General features: G+C 37.5%; 1 protein-coding gene across 6 annotated transcripts in view; it reads right to left on the bottom strand.

Moving 5' to 3' along the window:
* The window catches only part of GRID2 (glutamate ionotropic receptor delta type subunit 2), a 678,572-nt gene that overhangs the window by 249,679 nt on the left and 407,679 nt on the right, over positions 1-21,214 (bottom strand). For all 6 annotated transcript variants that reach the window (XR_003960108.4, XM_030271715.4, XM_030271714.4 and 3 more), the window contains exon 4: positions 19,083-19,288. Coding sequence is in view for 5 of the 6 variants with exons in the window: in XM_030271715.4 (XP_030127575.2) it covers positions 19,083-19,288 (206 nt within the window). In the remaining variant the exon portion in view is untranslated. The remainder of the gene's footprint in view (positions 1-19,082; positions 19,289-21,214) is intronic.

Genomic DNA, 21,214 nt, shown 5'->3' on the forward strand with positions numbered 1-21,214 from the left:
CAAAAAAGCTGTGTGCTCTCTTGTCAATGAACAGTGTGGGAGCACCTTTAGCAAAGTCAGTTCACTGCTGTGTCCTTGAGAGAAATATTTTTTTGATAAAGAGCCAACCTATTTTGAAGCCACACATGCTACCTGAACTTCACATGCTAACATTGTTCTCTCGCTTTTTTGTTATGTATGGCTTAGTATCACTAAAGTTGTTAATTGATACATTAATTCCAGAATGTACTGTCCTACTTAAAAAATTAAACTGCTTTAACATTATCAAGAATGATATAACTTGAAAGCACTTAATTGCCACTGAAAACAAAGGCACATTCCTTGAAAATAATTCCATAATTACTGTTAAGCTGCTTGGGGATTATGTATGCATATAAGAAAATAATTTGTTTATGAAAATAGAAAACATTTTGCTGCACTAGTGGAAATGTGCAATGTGAGAGAAAATGGTCCTCTGCTTTGGCACATCATGTCCAGTGGTTTGTGATACTGATGCCCACCTCTGATCTCAGCGTGATTTTGGTATTTGAGATGCTCAGTCTACATTGCTGAAGTTTACAAGGTGAAATACCTGTCACATTTCAAGTGACACCTAAGATCCTTTAACATCTTAATAGTTCTGAAATGTTTTCCTGCCTTCTTGCTATGAAGCAGGTTTAACAAAGATGAAATAAATATATGTCTCAGAACTGTTTGATTTAAAGACTGTAATTAAATGATGCCCTAGCATTCCACACTACCAGAAACATTTGTTCTTGGTTAACCAAGGGAAAATATTTATCCATTTGTCACACAAAACAGTCTTCCTGACATTCTACAAGGAACTAATTGCTATGGATAATTTGATCTTTAAAAATGAAAGATTTGTGGTTTCATCATTACCAAAACTGGAAATGTCAAATGTAACTCATCCAGGATCAAAGAGGAACAAAACCACAACCTTAAAGCCAGAAAAATGCTGCTTTTTCTTTAGAGGAATATACAAATATTGAAGGACACAGTAATTTTTGGAGATATTAAAAGGGAGAGCACAAAAGGCTAATTTCCCTTTCCAGAGAATGTATTACACAGAAGGCCAACTGTGGAGGTAATGTTGCACTAGATAAATCAAAATGTATGCAACTATCTACAGAAGACTAACAACAGAAAAAAAGCCAATGTGCTCAAACTGCAGAAAATTGGATGTTGTTACTTTTACCAATGACTTAAAAAACTCTTTACAATATCTGTGTTTATGAAGAAGACCTAGGATTTAATTCCAACAAGTGTTAATGGACATTTTTTTTTTCATTTCTGTAATCACCATGTATAGAAAGAAGATCTAGACAACAATTTTTCACCTGAGTGACTATGGCTGTAAAACAGCACAAGAAATTAAATTACAACACGCACACATTGAATAACAGTTTAAATCCAGGTATAGTATTCTGATGAGTACAAATAAGGCAAACCCTGATTTAGAGTGCATATTGAGCTGTCTTAGAGCAGAGGTGTTTTATCCCTCCTATGCTTTTACAGTATCTAATACAAGTGGGCATGAAGAAGGATGAGTCCACAAATGCTATTTGAAGTGTTTGTGGACTAGTCCTCAGAAGGACTAGTATATAATAATAATAATTATTATTATTATTATTTTTGAGTCTGAGATTCCAGAGGGAACAAAGTTGATAGCTTATGCTCTTAGAAGACAAGAAGATATGAGCAGGTCAGATATCAGTGAAATAGGAGTAAATGAAACAAAACCTTAGTACATTACAAAGCATGCAAGTTGTGGATGCAATCAGTACAACTGCACTTATGCATTCAGAGCTACTCAGCTCGACCAGACATTGTAATGTATGTTACAAAATCTCTGAATGAACTAACTATGGGAACTGAAACTTTATTCTTCCTTCACAATAGTAAAATAATTTCATCTGATAGTTACACTGGAATTCCCTTGCATTTTAACTGCAATGGTATTTGTGATATTTTATGTGACCAAGTATGTTTTTTGATTATCAACTTTATTTATAAGAGTTTCAGTAATAAAATGGATGTAAAAGTCAGAAACTAAATTAACAACCTGTACTGACCAATTAATACTAAAGCCAAATAATATTATATCATGGCTTTATGACTTCAAGAAACACACTTCATATTTCAAGTTTTAACGGCTATACAGATGCAGTAAAAAAGGCATTACATTTATTGGAAGAATGTCAATGGAAAGAAACATTGTAGCGATCTTACATGAAAAGTGGGGTTAGAATCATAGAATCATATCAGTAAAGTAAACATTTCACAACTAAGCAAGCAGCTGAACAAGTGAAAGAGTTGACATAGAGGTGCTACAACATTCAAGGGGGAAACCACAGCAAACAGGAAATTATGAGAGTGTGGGACTTCAGCACAAATAAATCCTTAACAGTATTGCACATTCCACAAGGAAGTCCTGTGGGTCAAAACCCACTGGGCACATGGATAAAAGATGAGAGAGATCCTGTCTTTTGAAAGCTGGTATCTGAAGTGTAAAAACAAGACAGATCAGTTAAACAGGTAGACAGAGTTATAGGTAGGCAAGAGAAAAAGGAACAAAGATGAAAAGGAATATTAGTCACCACAGTAGGCAGTTGTCTCAGCATAACAGCTGCCTGTACATTGTCAAGTTAATCATAGGAGAGGTGACAAAAAAGTTTGGAGGAAAGGTCAGAAACAGGATAATGAATTGGTTTAATGTGAATTAGTAATGTGCTCTTTCCATGTGCAAGAGAAAATCATTGAAGAAGTGAGATCACTTAGAAGAAAGCAGTGAACAATAATAGATGGGCAAAGCAAACAAGAGCTGACATCTGAACACCATTTAAAATTCAAAAAAAGCAACATTCTATAATTCAAAAAGGTCTCTGTGAAAAAATAGAAGCTTGTATTCTACACCACTAAGAAGGCAGACTCAAGAACAAGGAGAGCAACAAGCTAGAAAGCAATCTTCATCAGTATTTTGAATAGCTTCAAACTGGGTGACATTGTATTTATCAAGAGCAGAAAAAGAGATTTTGCAATTGCAACACATTGTAGCTGTGAACCTTTTATTGAAAAAGTCTGCACCTAAAAGTTACTTCCTAAACAGAATCATCTATTTTGAATAGCTGGGCAGATATGAAGATCCTGAGCAAAGGGGAAATTGAGCAATGAGGGACAGATGAGACTGTATCAGCTCGGCCAAAATAATTAAACAAATAAAGGTTAAAACTTGCTTAAGTTTACATGATAAGATGTTGAACAGATGCCTGAAAGACAGGGAGCACGTTTAAATTGCACGAAAATCCAAAAAAAATAATCAGCAATCATTAGTACTGAACAGATTCTAAATTTATGTTCCCAAACATAATTTTCCAGACATTACCAACTTAGAGAAGACTGCAGGAAATAATTATGCCCAACTGCAAATCACCAGCATCCCTACTGTGAGAGTCATCCATAGGATGAAAGCTTGGGTAAGAACTATTTAACTGATAAACTTACCGTAGCAACCACCCAGAGATAAGAATTTACTGGTATTGATAAATTTTGTTGACTGGTGACTATTGACATCAAAATATTAGTAAGAAAAGAACTTCCTTTTCATCCTAAATTATCCTGTGGGGAAGAGATGACGTGACTGTATATCTGTACTTTTGTTACCATTAATAAACAGAGAACTTTTGTCCATGGGAATTACCAGTACGGCAAAACATAATATATATCACCAATATAGAGAAAATGAAACACCGCTAGGAAAATCAGTTAAAAGTCATTCAAAAAGAAGCAGTGAAGCATTTTTGTAGGGAAAAAAAACCCAACAAAACACTACTTGGGTAAAAGTAGAAAAATGCTGTTGATTTGCACAAATATTCTTTGGAGTGAAAAATGCTCTTATGGAAAACATCCCATGTTCTATTTGTCTTAAATTCATCATGTGTCTTCTGCATCAGAGTAAACTATCACCACTAAATGCTGCATTTTCTGAAAATCTGGTATTTTTGTATATCACATAATGTTAAATCCAAATTGCAAAACCTATCAGAAAAAGAAGTGAATCTCAAGCAAGAGGTGCTGCACTAAGCAAACTGCAGAATGAGCTTAAGTCAGCATGGAAAAGGAGAAGCAGATTACAATGGAAATAAACTATGAGCTGTAAGAAGGTTATGGGGTTCTATGTCTTGACTGGGGGTATCTGAAAACAAACATCAAATTTTAGAGGTGGAACAAAGAAACCCAAAATTTTCAAGCAACCAGAAGCTAAAAGTTCCAGTTCAGTATTACTGAGTGCAGTAGGTGTGACTGCCTCAAGCGATCAAGAAATGTGCACAGAAGCCAAAGAGCTCATCATCTTCAAATCCTAAGCACTTTGACTTGCAGTCAGATTGACTGAACTGGATAAAAAATAATAAAAATAAACTAAACTAAGCTAAAGGAGGAAGGAGCTCTTAAGTCATCAAAGCATTAACTCCTGGCAAGGTTAAAAACTCCCAGACTACAAATGCAACTTTGTGTGATCAGATCATCATATAAATGATGAGAATCTGACTCAGGTACCCCATGAAAACCACTACGTCCTCATGAAAAATGTTTTTGTCAGATACCAAGAAAGTGGGAGGTGCATGCAGATTTTCCCTCTGACAGTAGGTGATGGCCCCACAGAAAGAGAGAGCTGCTGGCTGGGGTCCACAGGAGCACCAGCAGCATGTGGAGAGAAGGCAGCAATGTGCAGAAAGGGATCTATCCAAAACATCAGGGAATCCTGCAGTGATTAAGGATGAGAGTCTGCAGATGATACCACTGTTAAGAGATGAAGACAAATAAACTGCCTGGAGCTTTACAAACTTTGTAGTCCTAAGAGATTAACAAAAAACTTCTTGTAAAGGAATAAGACCATAACTATAGCATATGTACGTTCTCACAGCAATCTTACAAAGACTGCAAGGCAAGAAGAATGAAATGATACATCTAATTTTAAGTAAAAATTAATGTGCATGGCATCTCAAGAATCTTGTTAATGGAAGATTTACCTAGGTAAATATGAAAGGAATTTCATAAAATACCATGGTAAAAGACAAAATCAGTATACCACATTTACCTTGCAGGAAAAATAAAAAAGAGGTAAATATATAGAGAAGAGCAGACAAAATAAAATAATGATTTTAAGTGGAAACTCTCTGAGTCTTATTGAAGTATATACTATATCAAGTGTTGTGAATGCAAGCAAACTGTGGAAATACATTTATTTTGAATCTTTTCACTTTATTTGTTCCTCAACAATCATTAATTTTCCTTGGTATTCATTGACTCTTTCCACTTTCTCAATTCTTTCTGCATCAGGGTAGCTCAATCAGAAAAGCAGAATTTCTCATCAAGTTATATTACTTGTAATTCCTGTGAGGGGATGCACATTTGTACTAGGCTAAAAATTGTATTTCTCACCCTACACTACATATTGGTATTTTTCAACCCGACAAATTTAATCCTGTCGAATTTATTTCACAATCCAAACAAAGTATTTGTCAGAACTGAAAGCAGCTCCAGTGCTTTCTCCCAGGGGAATTCTAAGTGTCTATTCCTCTTATCCCAAGTGAATGCATTATGCCCTTGAGACAAAGCCCTTTTCCCTACTTTTTATAACATACATTAGAAGTATCAAAAACCTGGAGAATGTGCACCTTTTTTAGTATTGTACAAATGCAACAAAACATTCCTTGAGCAAACAGTAACAGCTACACCTCAGGGAAACTCACTGCAATGACAGACAATATACTGTAAAGCCTCTTGATATAGCCTCTTGGTATAACCAGGATAGTGAACAGGCATGACAATATGGGATTAAATTCTAATTTTAAAACAAATGCAATCACTTAATTTCATATTTTCTCAATACTGTTTTCTGAAAATAAATACCAAACCTCAAATCTCCATCTCCATAAGCAATGGCACAGCTAGGGAATACAGTGTGAGGGGTTTTGTCCTTTTACATACTTCAGGTGATCAGACAGCTGTGATGGGGAAGTGGCAGTACATTATGAGTTCTCTCACCCTTTTCTGCCTCCTCCCTTTTTCAGTGTGCACTTCATCCTGCATGAGTCTGTCAGCCAGCTTGAGGCCAGAGACTCTCTGTGTCCTCTTTGAACACCGGTTTGACAGTCTGCTTGCATTCACTGTTGCAAGCCTCATTAGGATCCTCAGTAATGGCAAGCTGGAAGCCACTTTCCAAACAAGAGTAAAATGAAGATTGATTAAATGGACAATGAAAAAGTACTTTCAGTTCAACCTTAGCAGTTGGCAGTACGGGTACCTAAATGCCTTCACAGCAAAGCCAGTGATGTTCTCTCTGTGCTGGAAGACCCATGACCGCAGTACAACAGGCTGAAATGCAAAGAGCTTGGCTTGGAAGTAAATTTGAAAGCCAGTCAGGAGAAAAGCAGAATGAAAAGAAAGGTCACATAACTCTGCAGAGGATGTAGATGTTTGAAAATCTGGTTTTATTCCAACTTGGAATGAAGTGGAAGAGCTTTGAAATTCTATGAAATATGTTTCGGAGTTGAGGCCCTCAGGTAATCTGCCTGCATATCTCAGAAGCACAGACCATAAGAAAATTGAAAATTTTTGATGGAGAAAACCTCTTAGCTGGCTTCAGTCAGGTTCTGATACCTTAAAGTCAATGAAGTTGTACTACCATTTAAGTAATTTACTGTATAGAAACCATAGCCTTTATTCTTTAAATACAGATTCTACAGCAGCATACTACTAGCCTGATTTCTGTTCTACAAGCACGATTTTTGGCTTAGACACATGTTAGGTAAATATACGTGACATAGTATATAAATAAAATATGGCTTTATTACATAACTATTAATTCCGCCCCCCCCCCTACAATTAAGGCAAAATGTTAAAAAAAAAAACACCCAGAAATCATAAATCAGATCCACAGTTACGTCACTACTGTGAGGGTGAACAAAAGTATTAACAGGAGTTATGAAACAGGTATTCTGTAGACCCAACAGCACCTCTCTCCTGACAGAGGAAAATTTCAATACAACATATATCTCCAGGAAATTAAAGTGTTTTAAGGATGTTGCACACAAAAAGCTTTCATTTCTCAGATCATCTAAAAATGCCAAGCATGTTATTTTTTCTGGTGTCTGTTTAAATTAGAGTTTGTGGGAAGGTGCTTTCATCACTGCTTAATCGAATCTGGAGAAAACTCAAAACATCGACGTCCCCTTTCCTTTGTTTTCCTCCTAGCATACCTCACTTCTTGTCCAACACAAAACCAGCGAATAACATATGCAATAACCTATGGAAATTTTTCCACTATCAGTCCCATTAAGAAGTGTCCAATCCCAAGATGAGAATCAGTCTACTTCCCAAAGCTAAGGCTCTGCCTCACGGCTTTCTTTTGGCCTGTTTCCAATTACCTGAGGATGGGTTAAAAGGAGCCTTTGCTCTTGGTGCCTTTATAACTAAATGAATGTTTTCTGCAAAGCACTCTGAGGCAAGTTCGTTTACTGAATTCCTAAAGCAGGTTGACAAAAATCTATCTCCTCATTTAATCTCTTTTGAATTTGCATCCATCTTACTTCTAAGAAATACTGACTCAGAAGCCAGATAAAGAACAAGAGACCAAACAAAACAGATTACTTTCATCTTTTAACACAGCAGGTCAATACTATGATCTTGCTAATTTCCTTTTCCTCCTCTAGCGTTCATGTGTTACAACTATTTCTTAAATTAATTTGTGCTGACAGCATAAACTCCTACTTCTCCTTGTTGAACATGACGAAGAATTTTTTTACTGTGAGGGACTGAACCCTCGAATAGGTTGCCTGGAGAGGTTGTGGAGTCTCCCTCTCTGCAGATAGTCAAAAGCCACCTGGACATTATCCTGAATAATGTGTCTAATGGACTCTGACCAGGGAGGTTGGGCTAGATAACCTCTAGTGGTTCCTTCCAACCTGAACCATTCTGTGATTCTTCATTTGCTCTGAAATAGAGGAACTTCTGTGAGATCAAAATATTTATCTACCTAAAAACAAATGTTGATTCCCTTCCTCAGCAGTTCACAGAAAGTTTTGGGTTGGAAGAGACCTTAAACATCATCTAGTTCCTACTCCCCTACCACAGGCACAGATACCCTTCACTAGACTCAAGCAGCCTCATCCAGCCTGACTTTGAACATGTCCAAGGATGGGGCATCCACAACTGTATGTGTGGCCCATCCTGGCCTGTGAATGTGCATGGCTGGATCATGTCCAGCCTCTCATCCTCCAGTATCCCCAAGTTCTTTTCAGCATGACTGCCTAGTCACTTGTAAGAAGAGACAAAATAAGCGAAGCCCCCAAGGAAGCTCTTATTTAAAGAGAGGACCCTTGCTGTGGATGACCCAGGAGAAAGCATGCTTTTACAAGCTCAAAGTGATACTTTTTTACACATATTCTCACAATTAGCAGAAGCAGCTGTTACTTTCATTTATGGAAATTCTGAGATGAATCACAGCACTATTTAATATTCAATTTAAAATAAGAACATCTGGGACAAAAACTCCTGCATCTTTAAAATTATTTATAAATAAGCTAAATAGCAGAAGTACTAACCAGGGAAAAATTATGTTGGGAGGTGAGAAACTTATAATGTGTAAATCTAAAATTAGCCCTTGCCAACAGTTCCCAACTCCTGTTGAAACTGTAGAAACCATAAAATCAACTACAGTTAGCTAAGTGCTTCCAAAATAGAATAAATTCTCTTAAAACAGTCTTGAAAAATATTACTGCTTATTATGAAGTGTCTACAAAAGCAACCTCAATCCGGTACCCATCTTCATAGCCACTGTTTCTAATGGCAGGCTAATCATTTTTATTAATGCCCTGTTAATCTATTTACAGCTAATTATCCAATCTGGTTGACCAAATGCTAAAGGAAATAATTAATTTGACACGAGGATTACAAGCATATGTAGCAAAAGCATTACAGCCATAATAAAACTACCACACACAATCTGAAAAAAGAAAAACATGGGAGAACTTGCTCAGCAAAATTTCACAAAACTCCCAGTAAACTCTGTGACAGGAGTGATAGGGTACAACCTTTACTTCAGACTAATGAGAGCTTCTTCAGTGTCACAAGGAATATTATAAGAATAAATAATTGCTATTAGTTTTCATTTCAGTTTAACTGAAGGACAAAATGAATTATATATTAATAGATTGTGAGAAAATTTACTGTATTTTGGGATTAGAAATGCTCAACACTGAATTTTCATGGTAGCTAGGAAACCAGTCATATTTTCTGGAAAACAAGGTAAGCTAATGCAATGACTATACCTCTATCTTCTGGTGAGAAGGAAGGAGGCAGAACAGCTCTGCCAATCAGACAACATCACTTTGGAGAAAGGATTGGATTAGAAATAGTTTTGTCAGATCTTATATCCACTATAAACTAATCCTCTCTAGCTGTCATTTTATTTCAAAGAGACACTCATCCCATGGCAATCAACTGCATATTAGTTTTGCAGATGTTCGGAGTGGGATTTTTATAACACAAGAACCAGCCACCCTCAGTTATGTAGAAAATACACACTTTAATACACTGTCTGTCTCTACCAATGTGCATGTAATAGCTTTGCTTGCTTTTTAAAAAAAATTATTTATTCTGTTTGGCTGGTTGAAGCAATTTACTCTCCTTGGGAAGACATTTGTCTCTCAAGAGGAACACAACAGAGATGTTTATAGTGAGGCCATAAAAGCAGGGAGGAAGTATAAGCAGTAACCAAGACTATCACATCCAATTAAAATTGCTGGTATGAAAACAGGAGAATATAATTAAGTATGATAGCAATTTAAGAAAGCAGAACAAAGAATAGCCAACACAAATTGAAGAAAATAATTATTACATCTTTGAAGATCATGGGAGGTCAGCCCCTCAGTTATTTGTTTTACTCCAGAAACAGCATACCCAGCAAGACCCCAAAGAAGAGGACGTCAATTACTGAGTCTTTGAAAGCCACACAGAGAAACAGAAAGCAATTATAGGAAAGCATAACCAAACAGTTGTTTGCACAACAGCAAAAATTATGAGATTCTCATAAAGTACATAATACATCTTCTACTCAGTACTTAATCACTAAAGCTCCCCTTCTCTCAAACACACTAGCAGTTTAACTATTGCTTTCAATACAAAATACTGGTCAGAGCTTACATCAGTGTGGGGTTTCTTTCTTATTCTATTCCAAGACAAAAAAATTTATTGTATAACAACCCAAATTCTGAGAGCATAAATATTTGTACTGACAAGACACAGATCAATTATATTGTCCTGCATACACCTCTATAACAAATGTGGGTATGTTTTATCAACAAAAAAAGTTTTGTTTTTATAGAAAAGATAATACACTACAACTTTTGTTGTTGTCACTAGAGAGGTAGATCTGGTATGTATCTCACAATTGTGCTACAGTGTGACACAGGATGGAAACCAGCACCATGTGAACATCCATCTGTATAATACAGGCCACAGCACTAAACACCATACAGCCAGAATGAAGAAAACACTGAACTAATTAAAATGCAGTCACGAGGTGTGACTTTCTTATGCTGTAAACCACACAAGTTCCCTGGTACATATTGGCCTTGCACACACAGTTCATTGTCTCCTTATGCCACCAGCACCACACTGAGGGTGCAAAAGCCTAGAGAACCATGGTACAATTCACAAGGTATATTGTAAGGCATGGCTGATTGGAGGATAAATATCTCTTCTACTGCTTCTCCTCAGCTGTTGTTATCAGCAACCTTAATAAAAAAAAACAACCTTCATGGCCAACACAAATGTGCCAGCTGAGCTCCAGGCTACCGATACTGAGCCTTTACCTTTCAGTAACACAAAGGCCCAGCCTTAGTTCTATACTTCATATCAGTGCAAGGGACCTGCAGACTGCCCCCAGCTCCTGTTCTAAGAGTAGGCCCTATGTGTTGGGATAGATTTCCCAAATTGGTTTTGCTTCGTTTTAGATACCAAAATAAATGACCTTTGCTACAGCAAACACTGCATTCTGTCCCAAGAACCCCAAAGCTACATTGCAAAACTCAATTTTACTATGCCAGAAAACACATAAACAGAAAGGATTGCATCAGGTTTGAGTTTCAGTAATGATGCAAAAGATACAAATCCATTTGAAACTGACTTATTTTTACCACTGAGAATTTTCTTTTTCATTATTTTGTAACTAAAATGTTTTATCCTTGAAGTTTCACCTTATGGTAAGCAAGTGCATATAAAATCTAAGCCAATGTCAGTCTATTCATAGTAAAAAATCCAGTCATTTTCTCATCCAGTCATTCAGGCATCAGCTGGATGCCCTATATTCAAGGATACAAGAGCATAAAAAGGCAAGGAATTGGACTACACCATAAACCAAGAATTTTCTCAGATTTTTCACTGAAATGTAAAATCTAAAATCCTCCAAGACCCCTTCTTTCAGGTTAAAAAAAAAGTCAGGGAGGCAACTTAAAGGGTTGTTTAAGTGGTTCAACATTCTGAACACATTTTCTGAACATCCCTTTACTAAGATTTCTAAGATCACATGAAATAAAAAAAAAACCCTTTAAGCCTGTATTTCGATTTCCAGCTATGAATTCTGTGCTTAATGCTGGAGAAAGAAGGGGAAAAAATATACATTTTAAAACACTGTAATTAACAACAACAAATAACAGTGGAGTACACTGAATAGGATTTGACTGTGAGCAATGGTGTAGAGAATGGACTCAAAAAAGGCAAATATGCTCTCCAGGAGAGTGCAGGTCTAAAAGCTCAAACACTGAGGTGAGAAAGATAACCTCAAAGATGAGAGCACTCAGCTTGTTTACAAGAAAATAAAAAAGGAGCAAACAGTCACTGACTGAAAAATCTGATTTTGGCCTCTGAAGACCATCAGTCCTAGATAAAATCCAATCAACATACACACTCATGATAAAGTTACAGAAAAAGGAGATGAAAATAGCTGTAGGTTCACATCTGCTGCCGATTCTTCACTTTCGTCACTGCCTTCTATAAGAAAACTGCCTAAACAACTCTTGCCTTTAGAGATTTCAGACTTGTGTTTTGTGTAAATAGGATTGTTAAAAATTCCTAGCAATCATGAACAAACTTCAACAAAGACAATACTGAAAATCTCTGAAGTAAACTATGTTGCATATCTAATGCATCATAAATCAATAAATGTGATAAAGAATTACTCTTTTCATTACTTTACAAGAAAATACCAACCAGTTACCACATTCAGCAGGGCATTTAAAATTTTGATGTACTTATACATGTGACAAACCATCAAGTCACTCCTCAGGCTAATTGGAAATCCCGCAGGTTTCCCATGAAACCTGGGTATTTTTCCATTCCATCACTGGATCAGTTCAATTGCCAAACTGAACTGAGCAAATCCTTGCTCATTCAAACTCTGTTTTACTTTGACAAGAAGAAACTGCTTGGGTACTAGAGTTAATTTGAAAACATAAAACACTGTGTGGGTTTTAGGTGGCAGATGAATACGCTTTTATTGTTGCAGAAAATGTTTGTATGTACACAAAGGAATGTTACTTTTTAGCTCATATATACTGTACACAGTTATGCAGACACACATACAGCAGCAGAAGAAAATCCTGCTCCAGATTCTTTAAATCCAAATCTGATGCCTGTTCCTGAACATACTTGGGACTGGCAGCCTCTGGCACACACACCAAGGCAAACCAACATTTTTGAATTTCAGTAAAGCTTTCAGTACTGTTTCTCACAGTATCTTTCTGCACAAAATGTCCAGCACTCAGCTGGATAAACACATAATGTGTTGGGTGAGCAACTGGCCCACAGGTCAGGCACAAAGGGTCACAGTGCATGGGGTGACATCAGACTGGTGACCTGTCACCAGGGGGTTACTCAGGACTCCATCTCAGGCCATGGACCCTTCAACATTTTCATGAATGACTTGGATGCAGCACTGGAAGGGATGCTAAGTAAGTTTGCAGACAAAGCAAACCTGGCAGGAGCTGTTGGCTCCCTCAAAGGCAGGGAGGCCCTGCAGAGAGACCTTGATAAATCAGAGGACTGGGCAATCATCGGCCATGTGAACTTCACTAAGGCAAAGTGTCGGATTCTGTATCTGGGACGGGGCAACCCTGGATCTACGGACAGACTGGGGAATGAGAGGCTGGAAGGCAGTGCCATGGAAAGGGACCTGGGGGTCCTGGTCCATGGCAAGTTGAACATGGGTCAGCAGTGCCCTGGCAGCCAGGAGGACCACCTGTGTCCTGGAGGATATCAGGCACAGCATCGACAGCCGGGCAAAGAACATGTTCAGCTATTAGAGAGCATCCAAAGGAGGGCTAGAAGATCATGAAGGGCCTTGAGAAGAAGCCATAGGGGGAGAGAGTGAGGTGACTTGTCCTGTTCAGTCTGGAGGGGACTGAGGGGAGACCTCACTGAAACTACAGCTTCTTCATGAGGGGAAGAGGAGGGGCAGGCACTGATCTCTTATCTGCGGTCAGCAATGGTAGAACCCAAGGGAATGGCCTGAAGTTGAATCAGGGGAGGTTTATGTTGGATATCAGGAAAAGATTCTTCACCCAGAAGACGTTTGGGCACTGAAACGGGATCCCCAGGGAAGTGATCACAGCACCAGCCCAACAAAGATGAAGAAGCATTTAGACAACGTACTTGGGTACGTGTCTGACTTGGTGCGTCCCATGCAGGACCAGAAGTTGGACTTGATGATCCCTGTGAGTCCCCACAAACTCAGCAGATTATGTGAATTATGTGGACTTGATACTTGTCTGGAGTCTTCTACTGTATATCATGCTTTTGACTCAGACAAAATCACTTTCCTTATTAATAAAAAAAGGAACAGAAAAAGGAAACAGCTAATTTTTGTCCTAGTCTTCCTTAGGATACATGTAAAAAAAAAAAAAAAAAAAAAAAAAGAGAGAGAGAAAACCATCATAAAGTAAGATTAAAAAAAAAAAAAAAGAAAAAGGAAATATTAAGTTGCCATGATCTTTGGACACACAAAGGCTGAATCAACCTTTTGGAAAAGTTGAATAAATTTTCCTGGTTCTCACTAAATAAGTTGATTAAATAAATAAGCCTGGTTAGAGCACTCTGTAACACTAAAGTAAATCCCTGTCTGTAGATCTAAAATTCATCATTTGCTTTATGATCAGATATAATATCTGGCAAAACAACAACTATGTCACTACATGAAAAAACCCTGTATTTTTTCAAATAATTACATTTAAAATTTACTGTTATTTTCAACAGAGAGACAACAATCCAATATAATAAAAATCAGGGCATTTGCTATCAGGAATAATCTTGTTTCACAGAATAAATGTTAGTTCTCATTCTATTCACAGTAATGATGAGTAAAAGCATGTCAAAAGTTCAATTACATGAGGCAATTTAAATGACATTTGCTCCTTAAACACTCTTTCCTTTTTTTTTCCATTTGCCCACAACATGGCAAAAACTCCTCAGTACTTAATTTATAGGCTTAATTCTATTTTCCATGTATATTTTACCATTTTATTTATAGAGTTATTTTATTCATGAAAGTAGCAGTGTAGCTTCTTTTCATCCAAGGTAATCTTATTTTAATACTGTCCCACATTAGGCTGGGATACAAAAAAGGAAATTTATTTTCAAAATCATGAGCAGTAGATTATACTAATGTTGAAAGCTACATGATTTTAATTTTCTTTGAAAATAAATATAAAAACATAAACCAGTACCTCTAGAAGTTAGTGTACACACAGGCCAACATACAGGACTTATTTGCTGCAACTCCCAGATCTGGTAGCAGCTAGTTTTGTTGAGTACACTTTTTCAATAATTATAACCCAGTTCTATCATGCAGAGGAGTTTAACTTTTAATAGATGTTTAACAGTAAACATTTCCAGTATCTCCAGCATTCTTGAAGTCTGGATATAATGGGGTTCGGTGACTTCAAGTGTGTTGCAGAGGGAAACCTTGGCAATAATAAATAGCAAACATTTTCATTTACACAAACCATGCAGTGTAGAGTGAGTTGAAGACTCCAACCTGGGAAGTGTCAATGCTCACTGCATTGATGGCCTGAGGTTGTCAAGCCTCAAAGAGCTTTGCTGGCTTATACACATTGCCAATGCTCTGAAAATTTTGCTAGATAAACTGCTGAATCTTGCTGGCACAGCCAAAAAATGTTCTCAACTCTCTTTGTAAGAGACCACTAACCTCTGCAACAGAAGTGCAAGAAAGGACCTTGCAAGGGGCACGAAGATACACAGTCACATCTGCTGAGGTTGCTGGGCTGGTAATCCCTCCTTTGAGGGGAGACTGGAGGCAGCAGTTTCTTCAGCACCTACACCAAGGCCTTCCAGAACTTGCCTGTCAAAACTCCATCAAAATCCCTGGCTGATGCTAGGGCTCTTTCACACATGGCTTACTGGATTTTCAATGTGTGAAGTTTTTCTCTATAAGTAAATGAATGAATTAGCTGCATTGTCCCTTCTTTGTAGTCCTGTTATTAGCTCCTGGAGTCATGGCACAGAACACATTCACATTTCTGCACTCAAGTGATAAGGTAGCTTCCTTAGCTAAACAGAAAAAAACCCTAAAAGCAAAGATGTACTGACAGCATTTTGGCTCAGTGGAAGACATCTGGCTTGTGTCCTAAAGTATTGCTTCCCAAAGTCTTGCTTCTCAAACTTGCTTTGTTATCCTCCGAACCTCTGTTTCCACCTGACTTTCCTGGCTTGATCCTGCTCCTACCCAGACTCCTCACATTTGACTTTTGAATTCCTTGATTTTTGTTGTGATGCTGAGCTAGCAAAGACATCTAATTTAAAAACACCTTGTTTTTCCCTTATATAGCTTTTCCTATCTGAAAGAACGTGAGCAAAAAATGTCCCCATCCCAAAACAAAGCAAAAAACTGACACACAGTTTATATCCATCACCAGTGCTATCAGATAGCATAGCAAATTTAGTGCAAGACAGTAGGATATTTACTGATCACGATAGTTTCAGTGGGAAAATTTTGCTTCACCTGTGAGACCTGGGCAGCTATGTGAGAGTAGAGAATTGCACCAGAAAAAACAAAACAAAACAACAACAGCAGCAACAACAACAACAACAAAAAACCACCCCAAAAAAACCTAAAAACTGGACAAGTCACCAGCATATCCTTGGCAAAGTATTGTCCTGCTGCCAGAAACTCATCTGTGCAGAGGTGCCAGTCTCTGCTAGCTCCGTACCTCTGCACTCCATAGCCCCAGTGAATTTCACTCTTTCAGAACTTTTTTCCCCTCTGCTCCTCCATCTCCAGCTTAAAGCAACAAAAGATATTTGGGAATTCAGCTGGTCCCTCCCTCTCATTTCACATTAATCCTTTAGCCAGAAAAGAAAAATGCTGTGATACTTGCTCCCAGAGCTTCCTGCCTTTCTGTGCTGTATGGAGGGAAAATTATTATATAGCATTTAAAGAGAAGGTAGATTTTTATTTCCACAGCCAGAGAAGTGTATTTACTTCTTAATCTCCATTTTATTAAGTGTATAAGCACAGATCTCATCTCTGCAAGTTCTAGCGATAGAAAAGGTGGAGAGAAAGAAGCGCCTAACATAGAAAAGTAATACCGCTATGAAAAAAAAGAGAAAAAGATTTCAAACACAGAATTTCAAAGAGTCTGAACAAAGATAAATTCTACACAAGCAAACTCCAGTTTACAGACTGCTTATTTACAGGCCAGTATCTGACTATTTACTCTGGAATAGTTGTTACTTGCATAGTAATCAAGACCACGCTTACTACAGCTGTTGCAGAGTGAATGAACCCTCTTCTCAGCTAAACAATGACGGGGTTCAGCCAGAGCAGTCATCTAAGAAGGGACCAAGCAGCAGAGATTATGTGAGGTTTGGGGAGAGAAGCAGACAGCTGAATCCAGCAAGGCAGCCAAAAGCTTCTAGTGGGCAGAAAAAGCCCAAGGGCTTTTTTTTTTTTTTTTTTTGCATATGCAGTGTTATTTTATTATAATCATAAGGTTTACATGCTAAATCCACCAGGTTATGCTGAATTTTGCAGCTAAACTGAGAGGCCATAAGGCACAGGTTTTGGTATCAGCATAATCATTAAATTGCTTAGGAATATCTTTGCCCATTGGATGTCCATAGAGCTTTATAATATCTTTGCCCCTATAGTACAGCTGCTGGTTGACTCAGAATAAGATTTTTTAATATGCTTTGGAAAATCAACCCCTGTAAACTTCTTGTGCAAAGACTTTGTGTTGGAGCTCACTTGTTTAGTTCATTTCCTGTCACTAACACAAATAAGCTATGGCAGTAATCACACTTTTATTTGAGAAACTCTTCCTATTAAGAGGCTCTTGCTGTGAATTTACCAGTCACGTATTATACTCCAAATAAATGCTGCAATCTTGGGAAAACTGGAATATGGTGCTGATGTGAGAGTCTCTCTTTGAACCACAGTTGCAGAAGAAGATAGTGACCTTCCCTGGTAAACTTACAGACTCCAGAAAAGACGAAACTTTGTGAGCCTCTTGTTTTTCAGGAATTTTTTTATGTTTTGTATAGGATTTGTTTTGGAGGGAGGGGGATTTAGGATTTGGTTTAGTTGATTTTTTTACTGGTCTTTTGATTTTTGGAGTCTTGAGTGCCCAGTGCCAAAGCAAGACCTCTAAAGTAAATTGTTTACTGGGCAACACCTTCAAAAGTTGACAATGACTTTATTACTATGCCCAAGTGTGTAAAAATAAATGATAAAACATATGTTGTTTTTTAAATGAATGTTTCTCTGTAAGAACAATGCAGGAGTTTTGTTTTGCTGAGTTGCAGTAGTTTGAGCCCCCAACCATACTCCTTTCAAGCTGCAATGTGAAATATCTCATAATGCCTCTTACCAAAAAGTGGGTGATGAAAACACTGCAGAACAACCTAAATATGCCCAAAAATTGTTTAAATCTTATGAAGCACTACATACATTTAGACAGAGCAGCAGATCCTCATTACTCAGAATTAGCAAGCTTTGAGTGTGTAACAAGGACAGTGAAACACCCAGCCAAAACAAACCAAGGGCAAACAAAAGTTTGAAAAAGAAAGCAAGAAAACCAACTTCTTGCTAATGTTCCTAAAAGGCAATCACTTGAGACTGGATACACTACTTTTTATGCAGAAGTAGATTTTAAGGTTGAATTTCTCAAGACCAAGGTAAGAGCAAAGTATAGAAGAAAAGTAATGCAAGTTAGAAACAGATCCAAAGATAAATTATTGAAGCGAGAAACTGTATTTCTATGGAACAAAACAGAGATTTTAAAGCTTTGGTTGATGATGAAGAATATATATGCATGCAAAACCACATGTGAAACAGCACAGTGCCATGTAAAAAGAACCATTCCATTCATGAAAAAAGATTGTATAACTTATAGTCAAATGCAATATGTAGGTATTTTTCTCTAAATCCCTAAGAATCTTTTGAAAATCTGATCCATATAACTTGAAACCATGACTTTAGACTATCATCTCAAATTCTTCATGCAAATCAAATCTTCCATATATTCCACTACTTCTCTACTACTACTCAGTGGCACAAAAGAGATTATCAACATTGTTTTATGTTGAAATAGAATTTTGATTAGATAAACATATTTTATTCACAAATACACATTACATATATTTCTCCAAATAATAAAAGTTTCAGCTGTAAATATTTCAATAGTGGGGGTCACAATGAAAATACAATACCTTTGAGCTTCAAACAGAAGCTTGAGGGGTAATTCTTCTGCATATTTCCTAAGTGCTTTTGCTCATGCGGGATGTGGTATTACTTGTTCTTTTTTAAGTGTACATGCACATTTAGGAACATGAATAAACACCCTTACATGCTAATCTTTGAATAGAGAATATTTAAACTTTTACTTGGAGAGGCTTACCTGGGGTTTTTTTTTAATTACCATTATGAAGTCAAACTAAGTTTTTTGACACACCACTGTGGTCTTGGTCAGCCAAACAAGAAGATACCCTGTCATTAAAATACATACCTCTGTCAGGAATGATTTGGCTGTGGAAGGGTTCATTATGAGAATGGCCCGTCTCAGGGTATCCCTGTAGCGGTTCAGTTCTTCTATTCTCATAGTGGCAAAGAGCCCCGTGATCATTTTATTGATGTTGTTTTCTACTTTCTGTAATGCTACATCCATTCCCTGTTGAGATACTTTGTCTAAAAATTCTTGTATTCCACGGATATCTAGAAAAAACAGAAGGCAAACAAGATGTTAATTGGTAAGTGGAAAAAAAAGACACAAGTAACAGTTCCATTTTATCTCACAGAAACTTTATGTCAGGTAGATCCCTACAGGCTTTGCCTTAATATTCATTAAACCTCTTCCTGAGCTGAGCTCACTGCATTTTGTTAAGTACTAAAACAGGAGAAAGAATGGCCACAAAACAGCTACTGTCCAAAACAACCATTAGAAAACAAACCTACAAACACTTTTAGGATTTTTCCTAATTTGGCCATTCAACCATCACACTTGGTCCTAATCTTTCTTAAAGGACTTCCACACTAAAATCCATATATGGCAATGACACTATGGTGATCATCACACACAATTCTTCCTTCAGTTTTTGGAGGACAACTGAGGATGAGAAAGGCAGGAAGCAAATTGTTTTCTTTTGTGAAACTCAAAACTATGTTATAGATGCTATGTAGCTTGACATATCCAAGCAAAGCTTGGGCAGTTCACTCATAAAAAAGTCTTGATGTTGCTCTAAATTTCACAACTATTTATTTTCTTCAAAAACAACACAAAATCCATACAGTTGTTGCAATGATACTGCCTAGTCTCATCTGATAGCACTGGCTAAGTTTAGTAAATTTTCTCCAGCACACTGCTCCTGTAGAGCTTTCTGGATCACTCTGGATAAACCCTTCTTTAAGAATGACTTAGAAAGGAAGACTTGATCAGCAAAATGTTGACTGAGTTTACTACCTGGCTTGTAATATATTTATAGTCTACCAAACTGAAACTTCTGGGTACTCTTCACTTTGGTATGCTGTCTCTAGCTGGCCCAAGCCTTTGGAAGGGCTTTTTCCAGTACTGAATTCCACAAACATGCTTGACTTTTCCTTTCCTTTGCTCTTTTTATGGTTTTAACTAAAACTCCAAAGTTTATGCTTAAAAATTAAAATCATTCAATGACTTCACAAGTCACATCAGGGCCTTCTGGACCTCAAGAAAATCCCTTCAGCCTCACTGAATCCTCAGTGTTTGACCTCTAGTCACCACTGCAGATTCTCAATCTGTTTTCAGAGCTAAGACAACAGTTGCCTAAGGTGATTCTTCCCTCCAGCAGTTGCTCTGACCTGCTGCTCCAGAGGACACTCAGCAGGACATCCTTCCTTCCCTACCAACATGCAAGCCTCCCACACACCCTTCTGCTCTTGATTAGGGGAGAAAGAAACAGCCCTAGAATCAACACAACAGAGACTAGCTGAAAAACACACTACAGGAAAGGGAAAAGAGAAAAAGAAATCAGCAACCCCGCATAAACCATTTCTAAATAAACATTTCTTTAAAAAAATAAAGGTTCCTCAGGTTTAGGAGGACAGTTGGGGTAAAAATCACCAGAAAAATATTTCTCCCATTAGAATATTTAACCTGGTCACTCCTAGATGCATAGTCTTAGATCCAGTCTCTGAGGGAATTCCTCAGAATTCCTCAAAGTCCCTTCTTTGCTTGTCTCCTTCACTCATTTTCCAGGGGAACAGTCAGACCTGAAGCTACAGGCTTATCATGTGTCTGCATAAGACATCTTCCGATTAGACTTTCACAACAGCTTGGCTACTCAGATTGTTTGTCCTGACCTACTGATTTTCCCTGCTCCATGCTCATTTTATGGTGGGGTGCCTCAAACAGCAATAATAGGAAAACAGGGTTCACTCTGCACAGGAGAAAAAATGGTCTGCTTGCATCACCAGCAGAGATCAACTAACTAGGGAATATTAAAGACAGCTGTCCTCCTCCAGCACCAATTTACTGAGATGCTTCAAATGATGAAGAAATAGCCATGCAATAACTTCTAATCAAACAGCACACGAGAGTAATTCAACAGGGTTAGTCTTGGAAGTCCATCACAGTCAGCAAGCTAGGTCTTCTCTCTAAAGCTCCAA

The sequence above is a fragment of the Taeniopygia guttata genome, chromosome 4 (genome assembly GCF_048771995.1).
Source record: "Taeniopygia guttata chromosome 4, bTaeGut7.mat, whole genome shotgun sequence".
Taxonomy (NCBI): domain Eukaryota; kingdom Metazoa; phylum Chordata; class Aves; order Passeriformes; family Estrildidae; genus Taeniopygia; species Taeniopygia guttata.